This window comes from Manis pentadactyla, chromosome 3, assembly GCF_030020395.1.
Source record: "Manis pentadactyla isolate mManPen7 chromosome 3, mManPen7.hap1, whole genome shotgun sequence".
NCBI classification, from domain to species: Eukaryota; Metazoa; Chordata; class Mammalia; order Pholidota; family Manidae; genus Manis; species Manis pentadactyla.
Window position 1 is genome coordinate 4,735,720 of NC_080021.1, and position 19,166 is coordinate 4,754,885.

A 19,166-nucleotide genomic window follows, 5' to 3' on the forward strand; every position below is an offset into this window, starting at 1 on the left:
TGCACTCACAGAGGCTCAGAAAGGAGCCCAGGGGACCTCCACCTCGCAAAGCCGGATGTTCACGTTCCCATGAGGAGCCTATCTGGCTGGTATTCGCATCCCTGGTTTGTATAAAGGCATGAGGCAGCCGCCCTCCGCCCTCCGCCCTCCGCCCTCCGCCCCTCAGCCTGCTCCCCCTCCAGCTGGTGTCCCATTTACCCACCTTTTCACAGCAATTCTCCTCCTCTTCCTCTCCGATCATTCTCTCACATCTCCTGGAATTTATTTTAACTTCAAAAGCGCAGCAGTACATTCTTGCTGCGACAAATCCAGTGGCAGAAGAGTGTGTCCCCCTCCCTCAGGCCTGGGGGAGTCAGACCCCGGGTGGCGCTGGCCAGCTCAGCCTGCACGTCCACAGTCACAAACGAGTAGGTGCATTCAGAGTTCTCCTGCTTGTCTTGCTTTTTAAAATACCAAGATGGGAGTTTTTTCCACACGCATGTTGTTCTTCAGTTTGTTTTATGCACTTAACAATATGACATGGACTTCATTTTAGATCATTACATATGGCTCTAATTCTAAAGTGACTTCATTTTCACCCACAGCACAGAAATGCCATTGTGGATTTGTCAAGACCTCTGTGAGGGAGCACTGGGGCTGTATACAGGTTTATTTTGTCTTGTTTTCGTATTGATTCTGACATTTTTACTTCAGAAGGCCTGGTTCCTGAAAGCAGGTTCACTGACGCAAAGAGTGCATGTTTTGGACTTTGACAGCTTCCTCCAGATGACTTTCCTATAAGGCTTGGTCATGTCCACCTCAGATGGCCTGTTTCCTGCATCCCTGCCAGCAGCGCATGTTCTTAACCTTTCGAACATCTGGTGACCTGATGGCAGATTGCCTCTCCCTGACTCCTAGTGCGCAGGCACATTGCCACGGGCCTCGTGGTTTATATGCCGGGCGGAGTAGCAGTGGTTATCGTTCCCCAGCCTGATACCTGCACACCTACACTCACCTCTGCCAGAGAGGCTGGCAGAGAAAACTGCCTTTCCCAGACACCCTGCCAACTGTGTTCCAGGCAGACACACACAGGAGGGCTGGCAGGGGGAGGCTAGGTCACTGCCGGATGTGGCCCAGTGAGAACTTCTAGACTTTGCAGCGTCGGCTGGAGCCCAGCCTGGTGGGCTCTGGGCCACCCCACCCTCTGCCTGTGCTCCTCCAAACCCTCCCATGTTTCATGCCAATTCATATATGCAATACCCTTTTTGAAATACCTGGGGTGGTGTCACCTCTCCTGGCTGGACATAGACTGACACATATCCTTACCTCATTTTGTCTATTGTTTCCTTCGACTACTTTTAAATCAATTTTGGGGAGCTCTTTTATTTGGAATGTTCACTCCTCATTTGCCACATATGTTGCAATTTTTTAAATCTCTTTTTGTCTTTTGACTTGTTCCTGATATCTTTTGCTATATAGAAATATTACATTTAACATGTTAAAACCTTCAAACCTCTTCCTTTACGGTAACTGGACTTTCTTTTTCAATATAAGATATGCCTTTAACCCTGAGGTAATAACAATTATCTCTTATTTCTTCTAATATTTTTAATAGTTTTCTTGTTTACCCTGAAATCTTTAAGCCACCTTTAAGGAGGGTTGGCATTCTTATAACAATCACATATTTTCATAAAAGTGCATGGAATGTTCAAACATTCAAGTCTGGTTTTAAGCTGCTCAATAAAATTGCATACATCTCACAGATCATGTTATGTTTCTTATTCAGTTTCTTCCCAGACATCTTAAAGTCTGTCACATTTGTGAATGAAAATATTCCCAATTTCTACTTCTAGAAATAGAATCTCCCCACCCTCATGATCTCTTCTGACCCTCTTCATCTCCCAAAGGCCCCACCTTCAAACACCATCCCTTTGGGATTAGGGCTTCAATATAGGAATTGGGGGGCACAATTCAGACCATAACACGCAGTTAGCTTAAAAGCAGCTACCTCAGCAAATTCTCTAATAGTTCTAATAGTTTTTGGTTGAATTTCTTGGAATTTGAAATTCTACAATCGTGTCCTCTGAGCATAAATATAATTTTGTCTCCTTTCCCCTAACATTGAATTTTCCTGCATTATTTCCTTACTGAGAACTAAAAAACAAAACAACTCTGAAGAAAAGCAGTGGTGCAAGCATTTCTGATTTAAATGGCAATAGTTTTAAGTTTTCAATATGCAATATTGTCATCATCAGTGTTTGATAACATTGTTTTTATCAAGTTAGTTCCTCTGTTTCTGTTTTACTTAAAGTTTTTCATAGAAAGTGGCTGAATTGTTCGGGTGCTTTGGGGCCACTTGAAGATCACTGCACAGCTTTTCCCTTGTTACTGTATTGTGAGGTCACCTTCATGATGGATGATTGCTGTGGGTCGGCAGGTCATGCTTTAATGCCCTGCTAGATTGATTCGCTGCGGTTTCCACTCCAGTGGCATATCTGTCCTGTGATGGGACATTTTTGGCTTCAAGTATCAGAAACGCAACCTGAGAGGGAAAGACTTGTCAGCTCGCCAAACCAGAAGTCAGAGGAGGAGCAGAGCCAGGGTCCTCTGCCACCCCTAGAATATCTATGGCTCCCCTGAAGTCACAAGACAGCTACACAGACCTTAGTGTCAGGCCCAGTCATGACAGCATTCAGAGGCAGGGGAGAGACAGTTTCCCCTCGTGGAACGCTCCCAGGGGCCTCCTGAAGATTCCCCTCTTGTCCAACTGGCCAATTGCATCCTAAGCCCATGGATGGCAATTACTCACTGCCAGAGGAACGGAACTAAGCTGACTGCTCTAGATCACGTCCTACTGGTGTTGGAAGGGCACAGTGACTTAGTGCAGGCATGCCCCAGCACTGCAGGGCATTTAACATCCCCAGCTTCTGACACACAGTGCCCACCACATGGTTCCAACACCCTCTGGTTATGCACCAGTCATCTACACCTGCTGGGGCTGAGACCAGCCATCCTTTCCTGGAGCATGCAGTTTCACTGAGGGCATACATGAACCAAACAGGATTCTGGAATGACAGAAGCAGGCCAAGTGGGTAGGGCTGGGCCGCCAACAGGGTCTGCCATTCCTGACTGTGGGTGAGACCAGTCCACAGTGCTCTGGGCCTTGTTGTCATTAGATCTGGGAGTTTCAGCCTGGTGAGCTGCGTTCCATTCCTCCCGCTGGCTGGAATGGTCTCTAGCAGAGGAAGCATCTCTTCTTTGAGATTAGATGAACTTGCTGCATGACTGTGTCACCACCCCTCTGCAGCTCCATCTATTTCTGTTTTTTCCCTCCCTTGGGTCAGTTTGGACCTTAAACCTTGGTACAGAATTGTTCACTTTTTTCTCGACCTCCCAGCTCACTTTCATCATGTTCTCTTACGGCTGGAAAATGTCCCTCATGGCTCGGCGCTTTTTCCTTCCACTGTGCTGCATATTTCTGTTTTCCCTTGGATGCAACCACTCCTTGCAGTCGGTCCAAACCCATTCTCATTTTCCAGACTGACAGAGCCTGGACTGTGTTTGGGACAACAATGTCCAGCTAAAACAGTGTGCTCCCTGCCTCCCCCACAGCCATGCATGCCTGTGACAAAGGTCCAGGGCCCGGGGGCGCAGGGACATTTAGCTTTCCTCGCTGATGCTTCTTTCCTCCTTTCCTCCCTGGAACACAGAAATGATCCCAGAGCAAGGGTAAATGCATTTGCGTGGTGAGAGTGAAACCTCGTGGTGGACACCCCTGTGGCATCAGCCCAGTCCATGGTCCACTTCTGAGTGGTGGCCTGGGGAAGAATGACAAACACCTCATGTCTGTGGTTCAGCCACTGTGTCCACCCAGCTTATTGCAGGCAGAGGTGGATCCCAGCTGATGCAATCTTGCTTCCCTGATTGGACATCTCAAGGATTTATTAACTTGATTTTTCTCCCCAAACCCACCATGTAACTGACATCAGCTTTTAATCTTCCTCTTCCTCCTTTCTTTTGATTTGGTTGATTTATTTTTATGTATGTACTCTGTTTCAGCAATGAACTTACCTAAGGTCACAGAATGTCCTCTGGCTTATTCCATACATTTTATGAAAATGTTACTTTCTGGTCACATTTTAGGTAATGTGCAGTTGTTTTAACTTTCTTTTGATTCAAAGCTTATTTAGAATTATCTCCTCCAGATGGTTGTTTTATTTTGGGTGTTTTTTGTTATCAATTTCTACACATCCCATCTTTAAAAAACAAGCTTTGGGATTGCCTTGTTATGGAAGATTCTAGTTTCTCAAACCACCTAGTTCTACAGGACCTGCTCAGCAAAACAGCAGCCTGCCTCAGTGCCCTCCCACCCCTGCCCAGGGGCAACTCCTTGAGCTGATGATTTGATATTGAATTCCACAATTATGAATAACATGCTTCTGCTTCTGGAATTTTATTTTCTAATTTAGGCTTAGTGTTGACTTAGCCTTGGGAGGATGAAGCTTCAGCATCTCTTCCTGGCTCTGCTGTCTCCCTCACCCTTCACCTCTTCCCTCCTTCTAACAGAATCACTTAAAACTGTCCTGGGGTCAGGATGCCAGGACATCTTGATCACATTAGTATGGCCATGAGAAAGACATGCACAGCTGAGTCAGGGAATATTATTCTATGATTACTTTGTTTTCCTGGAGTTATTGTCTCGTTTTGCTGTTATTGCAGATGGCTAGGGCAGGCCAAGGAGCTTAGCTCATGGGATTTAGCTCTGGGCGCACGTGTTGGGGAGCGAGCTCAGGGCTCCGTGCCAAGCATGCAGTGCCCACGGGGGCTGCCCACAGGGGCTGACTAGGGCGGGCGACATCAGCGTGCTCACTGCTTATGCTCTGCTGTCCCTGCCTCGCAAAGCTGCTTTCTTTGGTGAGGTGAGCCTAGGACCCTTACGTGAGAAGGTCCCCAAGTCACCGGGCGCCCAGGCGGTTATGAAAGAACCTGGATGGGCCACATGAGATGGCAGCAGGTTCTGGGGAAGCAAGCGGGCCCTCGAAGTAGGTTGTGGAAAGACGAGAAAGAAAGGTCTGGGGGCGGCTCCGGGAGCGGAGGAAGGTTCTGGAAGCGGGTCGCGCAGGCAAAGGTCGGGGCGCACTGACGGCGCCTGGACTGACGCCAGGCAGAGCCCAGGTTCCCAGGGACCACAGAGCGGACATCGCACCAGCGCTCGCTCCAGTAGAACCGTCAGGACCCCTTGCGAAAGTTTTCGGAGAAGCCCTGGGAGGTCCTGATGCCGCGACGGGAAAACCCGCGAGCAGCAAACCTGCGGAGCCGCCTGGGCCGCGACGTTCCCCGCGGACACCTTTGGGAGTTTCATATCTCGCCTGTTTCTTTCCTTTTTCCCTAACTTTTCCGCGCAACCCGCGGCCGCAGGGGCGCAAGCGCAGATCGCGCCCGACTGGGCCGCACGCGTCGGGCCCGGCGGTTGCCAGGGGTGACCGCATTCCCCCAGGACTGGGCGCGCGCAGGTTGGGGTTGTGTGGCCTGGCCCGGAGCCCGCCTCTCTCCCGCTCTGGTTGGTCGAAGCTGCTGTCGGTCTGAGTCGCCGCCGCTGCCGATTGGGCAGCAGCAAGTTTCGCACGCTCAGCACCCGGCGCTACGCCCCTCCAGCCGGCCCGCGCCCCAGTGGAGAGGACAGTGCGGGACCCCGCGCGCCTCCCGGAGGGACCTGGACCCGTAGGAGACGACGGTGTTGGACCTGGCGCGGCCCGAGCGGCGGCGGCGATGATCCCCGATGAGAGGCCTGATGGTCCGGGCGCCGGCGAGGAGAGCGTGCGGCTGCAGGCGGCCAGCAGCGTCCGCAAGGTGAGCGCGCCACCCGGGGCGGCTGGGGCGCGGGGAAGAGGGGCCCCAGAATCCGGGCCTCTGCCTCCCGCCATCTGCCGCCGGCTGGCGCGGGTCTGTGGCGCCGGCTCTGGCCTCTCGCGTCCGAGCGTTCTGCAAGACTCCAGGAGGCCCCCCACATCTCACTCTCCCCGCTGGAGACAAGCTGGGCTCACCGCTGGGGAAACTGAGGGCCCACGGAGAGCCCGAGCCCGCGTTGCCTGCCTGCGCTGGGCTCCTCTGTTGCCAATTTGGGGGCCCCTCCTGTGCCTCCCAGGGGTGGTTGGGAGCACAGGCCAGCTCGCTGTCTTCTCCACACTCCGGGACCCCCTTTTCTGGCAGGTGTTGGGGTCTGGGCGGTTACAGCCCGTGGCCTTTGTACTTGTATCTGGCGCCCCTCGTTCCTCCTTTCCCAGCTTTACCTCCCCTTCCACCGACGGGTTCGGCTTTGCCCTGGGCCGCTAACTCTGCATTTGATGGAACTTTTAGCAGGCGGCTGAGGCCTCCCAGCTATAGGGAATGGCGGGAGGACCTGATAGCTGGCAGTTTGTCCCTTCCTCACTTCCCCAAGGCCTCCCCCTCTGAAGTCCCTAATCCACTAGCCTAGGGGACTGTACTGAGGAAGCCCCGGAAGGGGTGGAGACCTGCAGAGTCAGTGCCCAGAAAGAAGGTGCTCTGTCTCCCTCATTATGCAGCTCTAGGTCCCCTGGGGATCACCGCCAGGCTGCCCCAGCGTTCTTGACAGGCTTTGGGCGTCCATGCCCCCAAGGGCTTCCAGTCTGGTGCCACCCAGCAGAGGTGGCACCTGCAGTGGGGCTTTGCCCTCCTTCCCTCACCATGTCAGACTGCACGCCGCACCCCAGCTGGAACCCAGGTCTTCCAGGGCAGAAGGAGGGAGGCATCTGCTGGCACACGGACTACCGGTTACTGGCCGAATGAGGCCGAGCAGATGCCCGGAAGGGCAGGCTCCTCCCTGCCCACTCCTCAGAGATGCCAGGTGCTGCAGCAACTATGGGAGGGAGGCACTGTGGCCAGCAGCCCCACGGGGTGGACGCTGAGAGAGTGGAGGTCTGTTGCCTGCCTTCTGTGACCTCAGTTCCTTGCAAGGTGGCCTTTGGAGAGAGCACGTGTTGTTTGGGGCAGAGTATTTAGGAGGTTGCTCACACGAGATGTTCTCAAGAGCTCAGTGGACATTTTTAAGCCTCTGCCCTTGCCCTTTGTTGACTGCTACCCTGGGAAGAGGGCAGAAATTGTCTTCAGTGGTCTCTCCTAGATGATCTAGCAATCAGAGCATTCTAGGCTGCACCTCTGCAAGGAAACCCTGGGTTAGGGGCAGGCAGGTGGGGCATGGGACCCAGCACTGCTAAGCCCTGAGTGACACTCTGCATCCCCACACACACTCCTTTGTTCTGTGGCCCAGGCAGTTCCTGCTACCTGGAAGGTCTAACCTGACCCCTGCTGGCCCTGCTAGAGTGCGGATGGCCCCTTAACTAGCCATAATGCTCAGAGTTGGGCCAGGACCTATTAGCTGTTCATATGGAAGCCTCACTGGGTCTCAGGCCTCTGGGACTAGTGTGGTGATGCATTTTTGCCCCAAGTGTAATGAGATCTGGGATCCACTAGATGCTCACCTGGCACCATGTCCGGTGGGTGCTCACCTGGCACCAGTGTCTGGTGGGAGTTCACCTGGCACTGTGTCCAGTGGGCGCTCACCTGGCCCTCACCAGCACCAGGTGAGCACCACTCAAGAACAGCCGGGACTCAGTGTGAAGGAGCACTAGAAGGAGCTCTGAGAGTAGAGTCCACCTGGAGGCGGTCATGGAGTGAATCAGAGGGGGAGGGGGAGACTCACACGGCTGGCCTGAGTAGCCCAGACAGGGGTCCATCCTGCATATGTGTAGCTGTAGCCACTGAGTCCTGGGAGACCGCCATGGTAGTAACCCCCACTGGGCTATGTCCCCCCAACAGTTGGTGAAGTGGAAGAGATGATGGGTGGGGCTGGGTACCAGGATTCCACTCTCCTGGGGCATCCAGTTCCTTTGTGTTTGGGTGAGATCAGGGGGGAAGGAGGAGGAGGGGTCCTGGAAGCTGGTGGGGCATCACCAGGCAGGGTGCCCAAGGCAGGGGCCTAGAGAGGGAAGCCGGTGTCCAGGTGTGGGGCCTCTTCCTGGAAGCTGCCCGAGGCAGGGGAGGCCTGGGAGAGGAGGACGTGGGGCCTGGCCCTGCCAACAGTTTTGCCGTTTTGCTGTTTGTTCCCAGGCCTGTGCAGGCAGAACTTCCTCCCCACTTTGCCCCTTCTACCCACCGCCCATGGGCTTCTGGGGGCCGTGGCCAGGTGCTTCCAGGCAGCGGAAGCTGCTAGACCTGAGCCTGTCAGGGCCGCTGCAGTGAGGGTGTGTGTGGGTCGCCTCTCTGTCTCCATCCTGTCCCACATGGGCTAGGGTGAGGGATGGGAGGGTTGCACCACAGTGGAGAGCTGCTTACCTGGCATCTGCATCCCTCCCCACTTAGCATCCCTTCACCATGGCCCAGACTTATCAGGCAAAGGCCACCAGCTCAGCAGGGCTGTCCTCATCCACATGGTTTATTTGGTGTCCAGTGTTGAGTATTCCTGGAGAGGCAGGCTGGACAGGGACGATCTCCCGCAAGTGTGGGAAATGGGTGTGAGCGTGGCTCTCAGGTCTGCCAGCAGGAAGACAGACACTGCCATGCCTCCCTACCCAGGTCATGCCATCCAGCTGGCCTCCTGGAGGGAGTGTTGGGGTCAAGAGGCCCATGCTGCAGAGTTCAGGGTGGACCCCAGCTTGGGGCTGCAGATTGTCCCCGTGCAGCCTGTCTCTCCAGGAACACTCGACATTGGAGACCAAATGAACCGTGTGCATGAGGACAGCCCTGCTGAGCTGGTGACCTTTGCCCTGCATGTGGGCCACCCGTCCCAGGCAGGCAGCCATTGGTGCTCTCCCAGAACCCATAGAACCTACCAGAGCTTTGCCATCAGACCTTCAGAAGAGGGTTGTAGCTTTGGCTCTGGCCTGCCCCATTCCTGATTCTCAGGCCTCCTGGAGGGGAGACGGCCCACGTCCTTGGCTCAGTGCCTCCTGCACAGAGCAGGTGTGGGGGCACCATAGAGAAGAGGCACCAGCCAGCAGGGGACAGACACTCTGCCAGCAAGTGGAGGATGGAGGGCATGGTTTGTGTTGTTCCTTCCTACTGGCACCCCGAACCCAGCCCTCCCATGTGCAGATGAGGGCCTCCCCAGGGCACTGTGGCAGGGACTCATCCACATTCACTGCTTTCTCCCATGCCCCAGTGGGGCAAGTCCTCTCTCCTGTTACCTAAGAAGCACCTGGCAGTCTCCTGCCCTTTAAGTCCCAGAACGCCAACTCCTGTGGGAAGCTTTTTTCCGATTGACCTCTCCTGAGCACATTGGAGTGTAGAGATGGGCTGTCATCCTTGGTGACCAAGTGCCAGGAGACCTCTTCACGTGAGGGTGTGAGGCTTTCGTTAGGGTGGGGCAAGCCAAAGCCCCAGAGGGTCAGAAACTTCCTGTGCGTGACGGTGGGGGCACACCGTGGAAGGTAAGCCACACTTCCTGCTACGTGCAAGGGAGTGGAGGCTGCAGGCAGGTCCTGGGAGGCACTGTGTCCTCAGCCCCGTGCTGGGGCTGGGTGACTGCGGAGAGGACATTGTCCAGGGCAGGTGCATTCTGAGAAGTCCTAGGCTGGTGACTGGCTGACCCTGACTGGAGGGCCCTGAAGGGCTAGGAGGTGTGGTTAGCACGGCTGCATCAGTCCTGGGACCCTCGCAGTCCTGAGAGCCGCTCACACCTGTTCACTGCCTGTGTGGAGGCCCCTCACCATCCTGGCCGGAGCCCTCTCATAGCCCCCTCTGCAGAGTCCCACATTGCTGCTCTAAGCTGCTGCACAGCTCTCCTGCCTGGGGCCCTGAGACTTGGGCAGGCTGGCAGGATTGCCCCATATAGTGAGGAACTGAGGCTGAGGCAGGCAATAGACAGGCAGCAGGGCTGGCAGGAGGCCTGGCCTGCTGCCTGTGAGCTGTGGCCCTGGTCCTGTGGTTTGGGCATTTCCCAAAGGGACCCCACAACTAAGCAGTCACCTGGGAAGCTGCCCAGCCCAGGGTCAGCGTGGGCCGGTGCCACGGAGAGTGGGCAGCCCATGCTGCTGGTGCTTCACAGGACCTGGGCTACGTGCACCATCCACCTGTCCACCCCGCAAATTGTGCTAGAGTCACTGTGGGGCTTGGGGTGGGTGTGGGGTTACAGAATGAAATTCAGCAGTGCAGAGGAATGTGTGGTGGACAACGGGCCGCCTCCCGTCGGGCCCCCAGAGCCAGCTGCCTGTCCTGGCTGGCTACCACTCGGAGCTGTGTGGAACCCCACAGAATAGCCTAGCCTCTTCCTGGGGCCCCCATCCTAGCCATGTCCCCCATCTGCCATGTCCTTTCTGGCCTGACCGCCTCTCCTCGCCTCCTTCCTGGCATTATCCACTGTGCTCTGGCTCCCATGCTCATCCACCCCTGCCGGGCCTTCCCAGCCCCACTCCTCCCTTCTGGGGGAGCTCAGGCCACCTCCACGGTGACGGTCCCCTTCCCCACGGGCAAGAGCCCCTGACACTTGTGAGCTGCTGGCAGAGGCCCAGCCCAGCCCGTGACCTGTGGCCTGTCTGCAGGGCTGTGACCCCCTGGCACAGACACAGCGCAGCCGCCTGCAGAGCCGCAGGGCCCGGATCCACCAGCAGATCAACAAAGAGCTGCGAATGCGCACAGGTGCCGAGAACCTCTACAGGTGAGCCCCAGTTGGGGTGGGGTGGGGCCGGCGGAGGGAGCAGACTGCCAGCCCTGGAGGCCCCTGCCAGCCAGGCACACGCTGGGCAGCGGGCGAGCCAGTGGCCAGGCTGGGCCTGCTCTCACCCCATCTGGGAGGGGTGAGTGAGCAGGTGACCATGGCTGGTGCAGGCTCCCGGGAGGCAGGGCCCATCAGCATGTCACGGGTGGGTGCTGGCACAGGGGCTGTGGTGAGGCCCAGGGGCGCATGGTCCACCTGCAGGGCTTCACCTCAGCCTGACCTCCCCCAGAGCCACCAGCAACGCCCAGGTCAGAGAGACAGTGGCCTTGGAGCTGAGCTATGTCAACTCCAGCCTGCAGCTGCTGAAGGAGGAGCTGCAGGAGCTCAACAGCAGCGTGGACGTGGACCCACCCAAGAGGTGCATGTGTGTGCGTGGGTGTGCGCGTCTGAGGAGCCGTCCAGGGCGCCCAGCGTGTGTGCGTGTGTGTGAGGGTGTGCCTGGAGTCAGAGGGGCGGTGTGCTGCAGGGGCCGGAGCAGCAGGGAGGGGCCCCCCTTGCCGCAGGGCGGCAGGCTTCAGCCTGAGAGTCCGGGCTGAGTGCCTCTGCCTCTAGCGACGGTGTCCCTGTGCCCATGATCCCCCTCGGGCTGAAGGAGACCCGGGAGCTGGACTGGGCCACGCCCCTGAAGGTAGGTGCCGGCCTGGGGAGCTGGGGGGCTCCCTGGTACAGCCCTATCGCTGAACAGATGAGAAAACAGGCCCCGGAGGAGAAAGGGTCTGGCCCTGGGGCCGCCCAGCGTGCCTGGGCAGTGGGGGATTCCGACTGGGTGGGCTTGGGGGACGATCCCAGACTGGGGTGGGTGTGGCAGAGCCGGCCCTCCTGCTGAAAGCCCCACAGTGGCTACAGGGTCCCCCAACTCTTGCTCTGAGGGTCCTGTTGGCTGGGGGCTGCCCGCTCCAGTCAGAGCCTGTGACATGAGAACCCCCAGATTCCTGGGGTCCTCAGGGGCTCCTGAGCCTGGCTGCCGGGAGGTGGCTTGCCACTACCAGGCAGGCCCGGTGGAAAGGTCCCTCACTCGGGTCCTGGCATCCTTCCCTGTCAGAGCAGCTAGCCACTGCTCGTGAGGGCTAACACGGGAATGCCAGCAGAAACAGCCCTAAGCCTCCAGGCCCCACAGCCGCAGTGGGGGAGCCCCAGGGCCAGAGGGAGGGCCACCCGCAGCCCTCAGCCCCTCCCCAGGGGCCTGTGGCCTCCCCTGTACTGTGGGTCTTCGCCCACACGGGGGGCAACTCCAGGGAAGGTCTGCGCCTACTCCCCAATCAGGAGCTGATCTCGGGGCACTTTGGAGAGGATAGCACCTCCTATGAGGCTGAAATCAGGGAGCTGGAGGACCTGCGGCAGGTGGGTGACCATCCCCTTCTGCCTGCCCACTCCTGTGGCTCAGCCAGGAGCAGAAAGGCAGAGCTCAGCGTAGGTGTTCCCACTGCAGGGGGGCGTGGGACAGGCACAGCGGGCTGCACCTGTACAGACTCAGCCAGGGCGCGCGGATGGCTCTGGCTTGCAGGGGCATGGCTGGCCCTTTGGGAATGGCTGCTCTACGGCTGTCCTCTCCCCCCACCCCAGCCCCTGCCACCCCTGGTACAGTCTCTCCCTGTTCCCTTCCCATTGTCCTGGGGTTGCATGTGTGGCCACAACAGCCCCAGGGAAGGTAGATGTGCCCCACTATAGCCCCGTCCACCCCTAGACTGGGGGTGCTCCTGTGGGGCTGTGATGTCCTAGGGGGTTCCCAGGGCAGTGTGTGCTGGGGGCGTGGGCAGTGGGTCAGTGGCTCCTGCCCACAGGCCATGCGAACCCCCAGCCGGAGCGAGGCAGGCCTGGAGCTGCTCACGGCCTACTACAACCAGCTCTGCTTCCTGGACGCTCGCTTTGTGGCCCCTGCTGGGAACCTCGGGCTGCTCTTCCACTGGTAAGGGTGGGCGGGGCAGGTGCCCTGAGGTGCGGCCATCCTCCAGGGAGGCAGTGGCCTCCCAGAAGGCTCTCCCCAGCCCCATTTCTGAGAGTCCCAGCTCGTGGCTGTGGGGACTCTACCCACCTGCCCAACACTGCAGGTATGACTCGCTTACGGGGGTCCCAGCCGAGCAGCAGTCCCTGGCCTTTGAGAAGGGCAGTGTACTCTTCAACATCGGGGCCCTCCACACACAGATCGGGGCCCGCCAGGACCGCTCCTGCCCCGAGGGCACCAGCCGTGCTGTGAAGGCCTTTCAGAGGGCTGCTGGTGAGGGCCGCCCAGACTCTAGCCCACTGCTGCTGGCGGGGTGCATACGTCTGCATGTCCCTTGCTTCTGGGTCCTGGTGTGTGGCAGAGCCCCGTCTCTGGGTCAGAGCTGTGGGGTGCAGAGGGGCTGTCTAAACCAGGGCTGAAGGGAGGGAGGGGTGGGCAGGCAGCCCTGTGGTCCTGCTGTGAGCGTCCCATCCACAGGGGCCTTCAGCCTCCTGAGGGAGAACTTCTCCCACGCCCCGAGCCTGGACATGAAGCCGGCCTCGCTCTCCATGCTGGAGCAGCTCATGACGGCCCAGGCCCAGGAGTGCGTCTTTGAGAACCTGTCACTGCCAGCACCCGTGGCCCCTGATGACTTCCCAGCCCAGCTGCGTCTGGCTCAGGAGGCTGCCCAGGTGAGGATGGGGAGCCCCTGTCCCAGAGGAGACCTGCGCAAGTGTCCTGGGGCCCCCAGTCTGGGCCTGGCCAAGCTGCAGCTGCTTGGTGGACAGAGGGCCTGGGCTGCAGCTGAGGGGGCAGAGCGGGGGTGGAGGAGGCCAGGGTCCCAGCCTGGAGGGGTCGGGTGCAGTGACTTTGTCTCCTGTCAGTTCCCAGAGCCAGCTGTTACTCTGTGGGGCTGGTCAGGGTCCCGGGGTCCTGAGTCCCCCACCGCTGGGGCAGCACCAATCAGGGAAGGAACTGGAGGCCCTGACCCCTGAACTCGGCCAGCTCTGGGCATTGGGTGGGGCCACCGGGACTTTGGTCAGGGCTGGGGGAGGCTGGGCTCCCGAGCTCGTCCTGCAGTCCCACCGGATGCCCCACTGTCCCGCCACGTGTACCGGCAGGTGGCGGCCGAGTACCAGCTGGTGCACCAGACCATGGCCCAGCTGCCCGTCCGAGACTACGTGCCCTTCCCCTGGACCTCCCTGGTGCGCGTCAAGGCTGAGTACTTCCGGGCCCTGGCCCACTACCACACGGCTGTGGCTCTCTGTGACGGCCCCTGTGAGTGCCGTGCCTGTGTGCCTGCGTGCCCGCTGAGGCTGAGGTAGGGAGACTCACGGCCCTCTCTGACCCCAGCAGCTGCTGAGGTGGAGTTTCCGGGGCTCCAGCAGGGCTTCCACGGGCTCCCCACTGCCTCTGAGCCCCAGGACCCCACACTGCCACACCGGAGGGAGGAGCACAGGAAACTCGGTGAGGCAGCCTTGGGAGGAAGGCCCACCCCACCCGGCCTCCTGGAGTCACCTCACCTGGGGTACCGGCATTGGCAGGTGGGGTCACCATCCTGCCTCCTACATGCCCACTGCCTGGTGGGTGACACAGAGCAGGAGCCAAGCAGTGCAGGCAGCTTCTGGGCAGGTGGGGCACAGGTGGGCAGCCACTTTTTCCTAGCCCAGCCAGCGGACACTGAGGATGAACCCTCACCTGCCCTCCTGCCGCATGCAGGGGCCAGGGGAGCCGGGGCTCTGCCTGGAAGGGCCAAGTGGGCTGTGGGCTGGGGCCCGCGCAGCCTGTGATGTGTCCTGTGCAGGCAAAGCCCACTTGAAGCGCGCCATCCTGGGCCAGGAGGAGGCGCTGCGACTGCACGCCGTGTGCCGTGCCTTGCGCAGAGTAGACCTGCTGCAGAGTGCGCTGACCCAGGCGCTGCGGCGCTCGCTGGCCAAGTACTCAGAGCTTGACCTTGAGGACGACTTCTTCGAGGCCACCGAGGCCCCTGACATCCAGCGTGAGCAGCCAGGCCCCCCAGGATGGGTGTGCCTGGCCAGAGCGAGGGCGGTGGACTGAGGGGCCTGCAGCTGCCTCAGAAGACATCCACGGTGGGCCCTGCAGGGGAGCCTGCGCTGGCACGCTGCGCTGCTCCCCCTGCCTGCCCTTCCCCACTCAGTTCCTGCCCCTGGGAAGCTGCAGCCTGGTGACGATGCCCACAGACTTGCTTCCCAGCGGCTGCACTGCCCCAGGCTCCTCCCTCTAGTGGGGGCAGCCAGGCCCTGGAGGTCTGCACAGGGAAGACCATGCCCCCTGTCACCTGCTCTGCTCTGGCGAGCTGTGTCCCAGGGGTCTGGGGCTCCAGAGCCTCCGACTTACCCTGCCCTCCTTCACCTTTCAGCTAAGACGCACCAGAGGCCAGAGGTTAGGGCACCCACCTTCTCTCGGGTGAAGGTGGCTGATATCTTCCACCGGCTGGTGAGCACCCCCTTCACAAGCCACCCCCTCCAGCATAGCTGGGCTCTGCCCGGGTTGTAGGGGGACCCGCAGGAGTGGTCTGCCCTGCCTAGCCCCTCTATGGCCCCTCATTGGTTTCAGCCCACGACGTGGAGCCTGGGGCGAGGGTACTACAGGCCAGGAGCCCTCCAAGGATGGCAGCCCTGCCAGACCCCCTCTAACCTCTGAACTCCCCCCACCAGGGACCCCTGTCCGTGTTCTCAGCCAAGAACCGCTGGCAGCTGGTGGGGCCCATCCACGTGACCCGAGGAGAGGATGGCTTTGGCTTCACGCTGCGGGGAGACTCTCCTGTCCTCATTGCTGCTGTCATTCCAGGGGGCCGGGCTGCAGTAAGCGCCCTGACCTGAACCCAGTCCCAGGCAGAGTCCCTGGGCTGGGCCAAGGCAGCTTGTGTGAAAGGGGATGATGAGACTGTGGCCAGAGGTGGCGGGGTGTCTGTGAGCGACTCCCAGATGGTCCCCATCTCCTTGTAGGCAGCCGGTCTGCAGGAGGGCGACTACATCGTGTCCGTGAACGGGCAGCCGTGCAAGTGGTGGAAGCACGCTGAGGTGGTGGCCCAGCTGAAGGGTGTGGGCAATGAGGGCGTGACCCTGCAGGTGGTGACACTGCTGCCCAGCGCCCAGCCGCCCTGCACCGTGAGCCCCAGGGGCCCTGGGATGGGGGGGTCCCCAGCTCCTTCACCCCACCGTGGCCCCGGGCCTTCTTCTGGGCCCCAGATTGGCAAGGGCACTGGGAGGAGGAGGCTGTACAGGCACCTTTTGGGCAGCAGCCTCTTGTGCCACAGCCTCCACCTAGCAGCAGTCCCTTGCCCTCGAGGCCCAGCCCACCCCTTGGCAACCTCAGTGCCCAGCCCTGGAGGCTCTGGCCACAGGCGCTCTACCCATGGCATTTACCCACCCTAGATGGCAGTCCTGTGGGTCCCCCCTTGCTTGGGTGCCCTCATGGGGACATACCCACCACCTTCCTGTCACCCTCACCAAGCTGGCTGTAGGCAGGCCAGGCCAGGGGTGCTGGCTCATAATTGTCTCTGTTCTGACTGCAGGGGGACCGCCAGCCAGCCCTGGGGGGCCTCGTGAGGAGCCCAAAGGCATATGGCTGGGAGACTGCAACGCCTGCCCCGGCCGGCCCCAGGCCCCTCCTTGGCTGGGGCCGCAAGGCCATCCCCAGACCCACGCCCCTGCGCTGCATGCCGCACCCCCCTCCGGGTGCCGAGTGGCAGTGAGGGCCAGCTCCAGGTGGCTGGGAATGGGAGCTCCCTGTGTGCCCTCCTCCATCCCAGAGACCTTCAGGCCAGTTTGCTGCCCTGCCCAGTGCCCAGAGGGGCGCATTAAAGACGATGTCAGAGGAGGTGTGTCTGAGGCCTCTGCTGGGCCCCAGGCCCTGCACCTGCCTATGGGAAATGGCACAGTCACTGTGGCACAGTCTCAGGCACCGAGAGGCTGGCCTGGGCTACCCGGTCCTCACATACTCTCATTGCCTGCCCGAGCAGGGCAACTTCCCTGGGTGGTGGGGGTCCAGGCGCTTCTTTCAGAGCTGGAGGAGCCATGCTGGAGAGCTGGGAGCGAGGTGGGGGGGGGGGGTGACATGTCAGCAGGGGGTCCCTGCAGCCGGATCTTCACTCCCCTTCCCTTTCTCCCCCAAAGTTTCATACCCACCCAGGGCTGGGTCTGCCGCAAACAAGGCTTCTGCCTGGCCCGCAGTGACCTCTGGCCGGTGCCCGTCCGCCGGCCTGCGTGGCACCCTGAAGGCTGGATGAGGCTCAGCTCCTTCCCTGCCTCCAGACCTCCTTCCTGCCCAGCCCCACTCCCCACGCAGCAGCCCCGGGTGCCCAGGGTCTTCCCTCTGTGCAGGGTCCCAGCCAAGACCCATCGTGCAGAACAGACCTCTCCCTGCTTGTTCTTGGTGCCCCCTTGTGACATGCTTTCTGGGTCGAGGTTTCTTTTCCCCCAGCCCTGCACCTGCCGTCCCGCCTCGCTCTTTCCAGACCACGCCCCCGTCTCCCCAGGCCCTGCCCCGCAGCCCTGCCTGGGCACCTGAGGCCACTGCTACAGCCGGAGGGCAGGTGCCTGAGGGGTGGTGTCATACCGCCGCGCCCGGAGCCAGTCCACAGTGGGACGCCTCCAGCCCACCCCAGGTGCCCTCGGGCCCCACCGCTGCCGCTGCGACCCCTGGCTGAGTTCCTCGTAACAGGCGCGGCCCCGGAGGCCATCGGCTGTCACACTGCCCCGGGCCCCGCGGAGGGTGGCCCAGGACCTGGCCCTCAAGCGAGGGACGAGAAGGGCCGCCTGGGAGGCGCGGGGGTGGCAGGCCGGGGAGGAGCCAGGTACAGGCCTCCGCATTTTGGGGCGCGGGCCCGGCTGGCCTGGAGTCCGCGTGGCCACCAGGGGGCAGCCGTTACACGCCGGCGCGGCCGCAGGCGGCGGGCTCCCTGCAAGCGCCGGCGCGGGTGTGGGGAGCGCGGACGACGGACCCTGCCCTCTCCCTGCTGGCGCTCCCTGGGGTCCCCGGGCGGGCGAAGCAGCACTGCGGGACCTGCGCCTACAAGCCGCCACCTCCCTCCGGCTTTAGTGTTCCTGGGGGGAGCTGGAGCGTGGGGGTGGGGGGTGAGTGGGGGTGACAAATGTGTGTTCCGGAGACTTGGTGCGCTGGAGGGCAGCCTTCCGAGGCTGGGCCCTGCCTGAGCCTGGGGGAGGAGGTCCCTGGCCCACCTACCCTCCTGGGAATGCCCCTCTTCTCAGCAGAGAGGGTCAAGGTCACCTCAGCACTTGTTAATTTGATTAATAAAACTGTGCTTCACGGAGGCCATTACAAGCTAATCAGGGCTGACAAGGCTCGCAGGTCCCGTCCAAGAGGACACAGCCACTCCCTTGCCTTCCGCAGAGGGCCGGGCCCTGGCAGTGGAAGCAGCCACCTGCCTCTTGCAGGGGGCTGGTGTGGTGGGGGCCAAAGACTGACCCCCTCCCCCAGGGCAGAGAGCTTGTCAGGCACACGCTTCACACACCAGCCTGGGGGCTCCTTGAAGCTGGAGTCAGTTGTGGCTGGGGCCAGGCTCCCTCCATCTCGGCTGTGGGGCTCTGGAACGCGTGAGATGCCAGGAGCTCCCAGAGGTGGCTCCGAGGCCAAGCTGCGGGGGGTGTATTCCCCGGCTTGGGTGTTCTGGGCTCAAGAGCTCTGAACTGCAGGGGGCAGTACTGGGTCTCCGCTCTGCCGGGTCCAGGCTGGGAGCCCCACCTCTCCAGGCAGCTGTGCACTCCTTTTTCAGATGGGAAAGTAGGTGCTGAGCAATAAATGGCCAGTGACCAGCCTGAGTCCCACAGGGCTGGGCAGGGACCCAGCCCCTTGAGGAGGGCCAGCCAGCTTGTCCCTGGGCTCTGAGGGGACCAGCAGCCTGTGTCCAGCCACTCCTCAGCCAGTTGGTATCTGCCTCCTCAGCACTTGGGAATGGACCCCCTCCATCCAGCAACCTCAGTGTCTCCCTAGTTCACCCAGAAGGCTGAATCAGCAGAGGAGTCCCCAGCCGACTCCAGGAGGCCTTGGGAATGAGTTCAAGGGCATGGCTCTGGGCCTGGTGGAACCCACTGCCCAGCCCCATTGGTCAGTTATGGCCTGTAAACCCCCTCACCCCCACCGAGGGGCAGTGCTGCATCCCCTGGGGGCCAGGGCTAAGGGCAAGACAGCAAGGATGTGGGCACTGGCACCATGGATGAGCCCCACCTTGGCAGGGGACAGCATACGGTTATGTCAGGCCTGTCCAGGTCCCGGTGTGAAGCTGGAGGCCCTGGGATTCTCTGTGTGTGCTGGAGGTAGGGGCTGTAAAGGCTAGGCAAGGGTGGCCACCCTGTTGGGCTGGCTCATGGGTATCCACACATATGGGTACTCGGGGAGGGCCAGCATGGGCCTGCCTGGCCCCTCCACTCTGCTCTGACAGGCCTGGGGAATCTGGTCCCCACCCTCAGCTGCCCACATGCCAGCCTTACTCCTGTCCTGTGGCTGTAGTCTCCGCCCACCTTTGTTCCCAGCTGGAACCTTCTCAGCCTT

The 19,166-nt window shown here is 60.4% G+C and overlaps 1 protein-coding gene across 6 annotated transcripts; it reads left to right on the top strand.

The window, feature by feature from the left end:
* Positions 1-5,504: 5,504 nt before the first annotated feature.
* Positions 5,505-16,473, top strand: RHPN1 (rhophilin Rho GTPase binding protein 1). 6 transcript variants are annotated; one of them, XM_057497696.1, is made up of 15 exons: positions 5,505-5,829; positions 10,536-10,651; positions 10,913-11,069; positions 11,264-11,339; positions 11,975-12,052; positions 12,493-12,617; positions 12,760-12,926; positions 13,131-13,324; positions 13,754-13,910; positions 13,989-14,099; positions 14,437-14,631; positions 15,013-15,089; positions 15,311-15,457; positions 15,602-15,763; positions 16,171-16,473. In XM_057497696.1, exons 1-15 carry the CDS (start codon positions 5,759-5,761, stop codon positions 16,348-16,350), a joined length of 2,013 nt encoding a protein of 670 aa, XP_057353679.1. In that variant the 5' UTR covers positions 5,505-5,758; the 3' UTR covers positions 16,351-16,473. The 6 variants fall into 6 exon arrangements, with proteins under 6 accessions (XP_057353679.1, XP_057353678.1, XP_057353681.1 ...); XM_057497695.1 differs by having other exon boundaries at positions 5,506-5,829; positions 13,986-14,099; XM_057497697.1 differs by having other exon boundaries at positions 5,511-5,829; positions 10,941-11,069; positions 13,986-14,099.
* Positions 16,474-19,166: the final 2,693 nt, after the last annotated feature.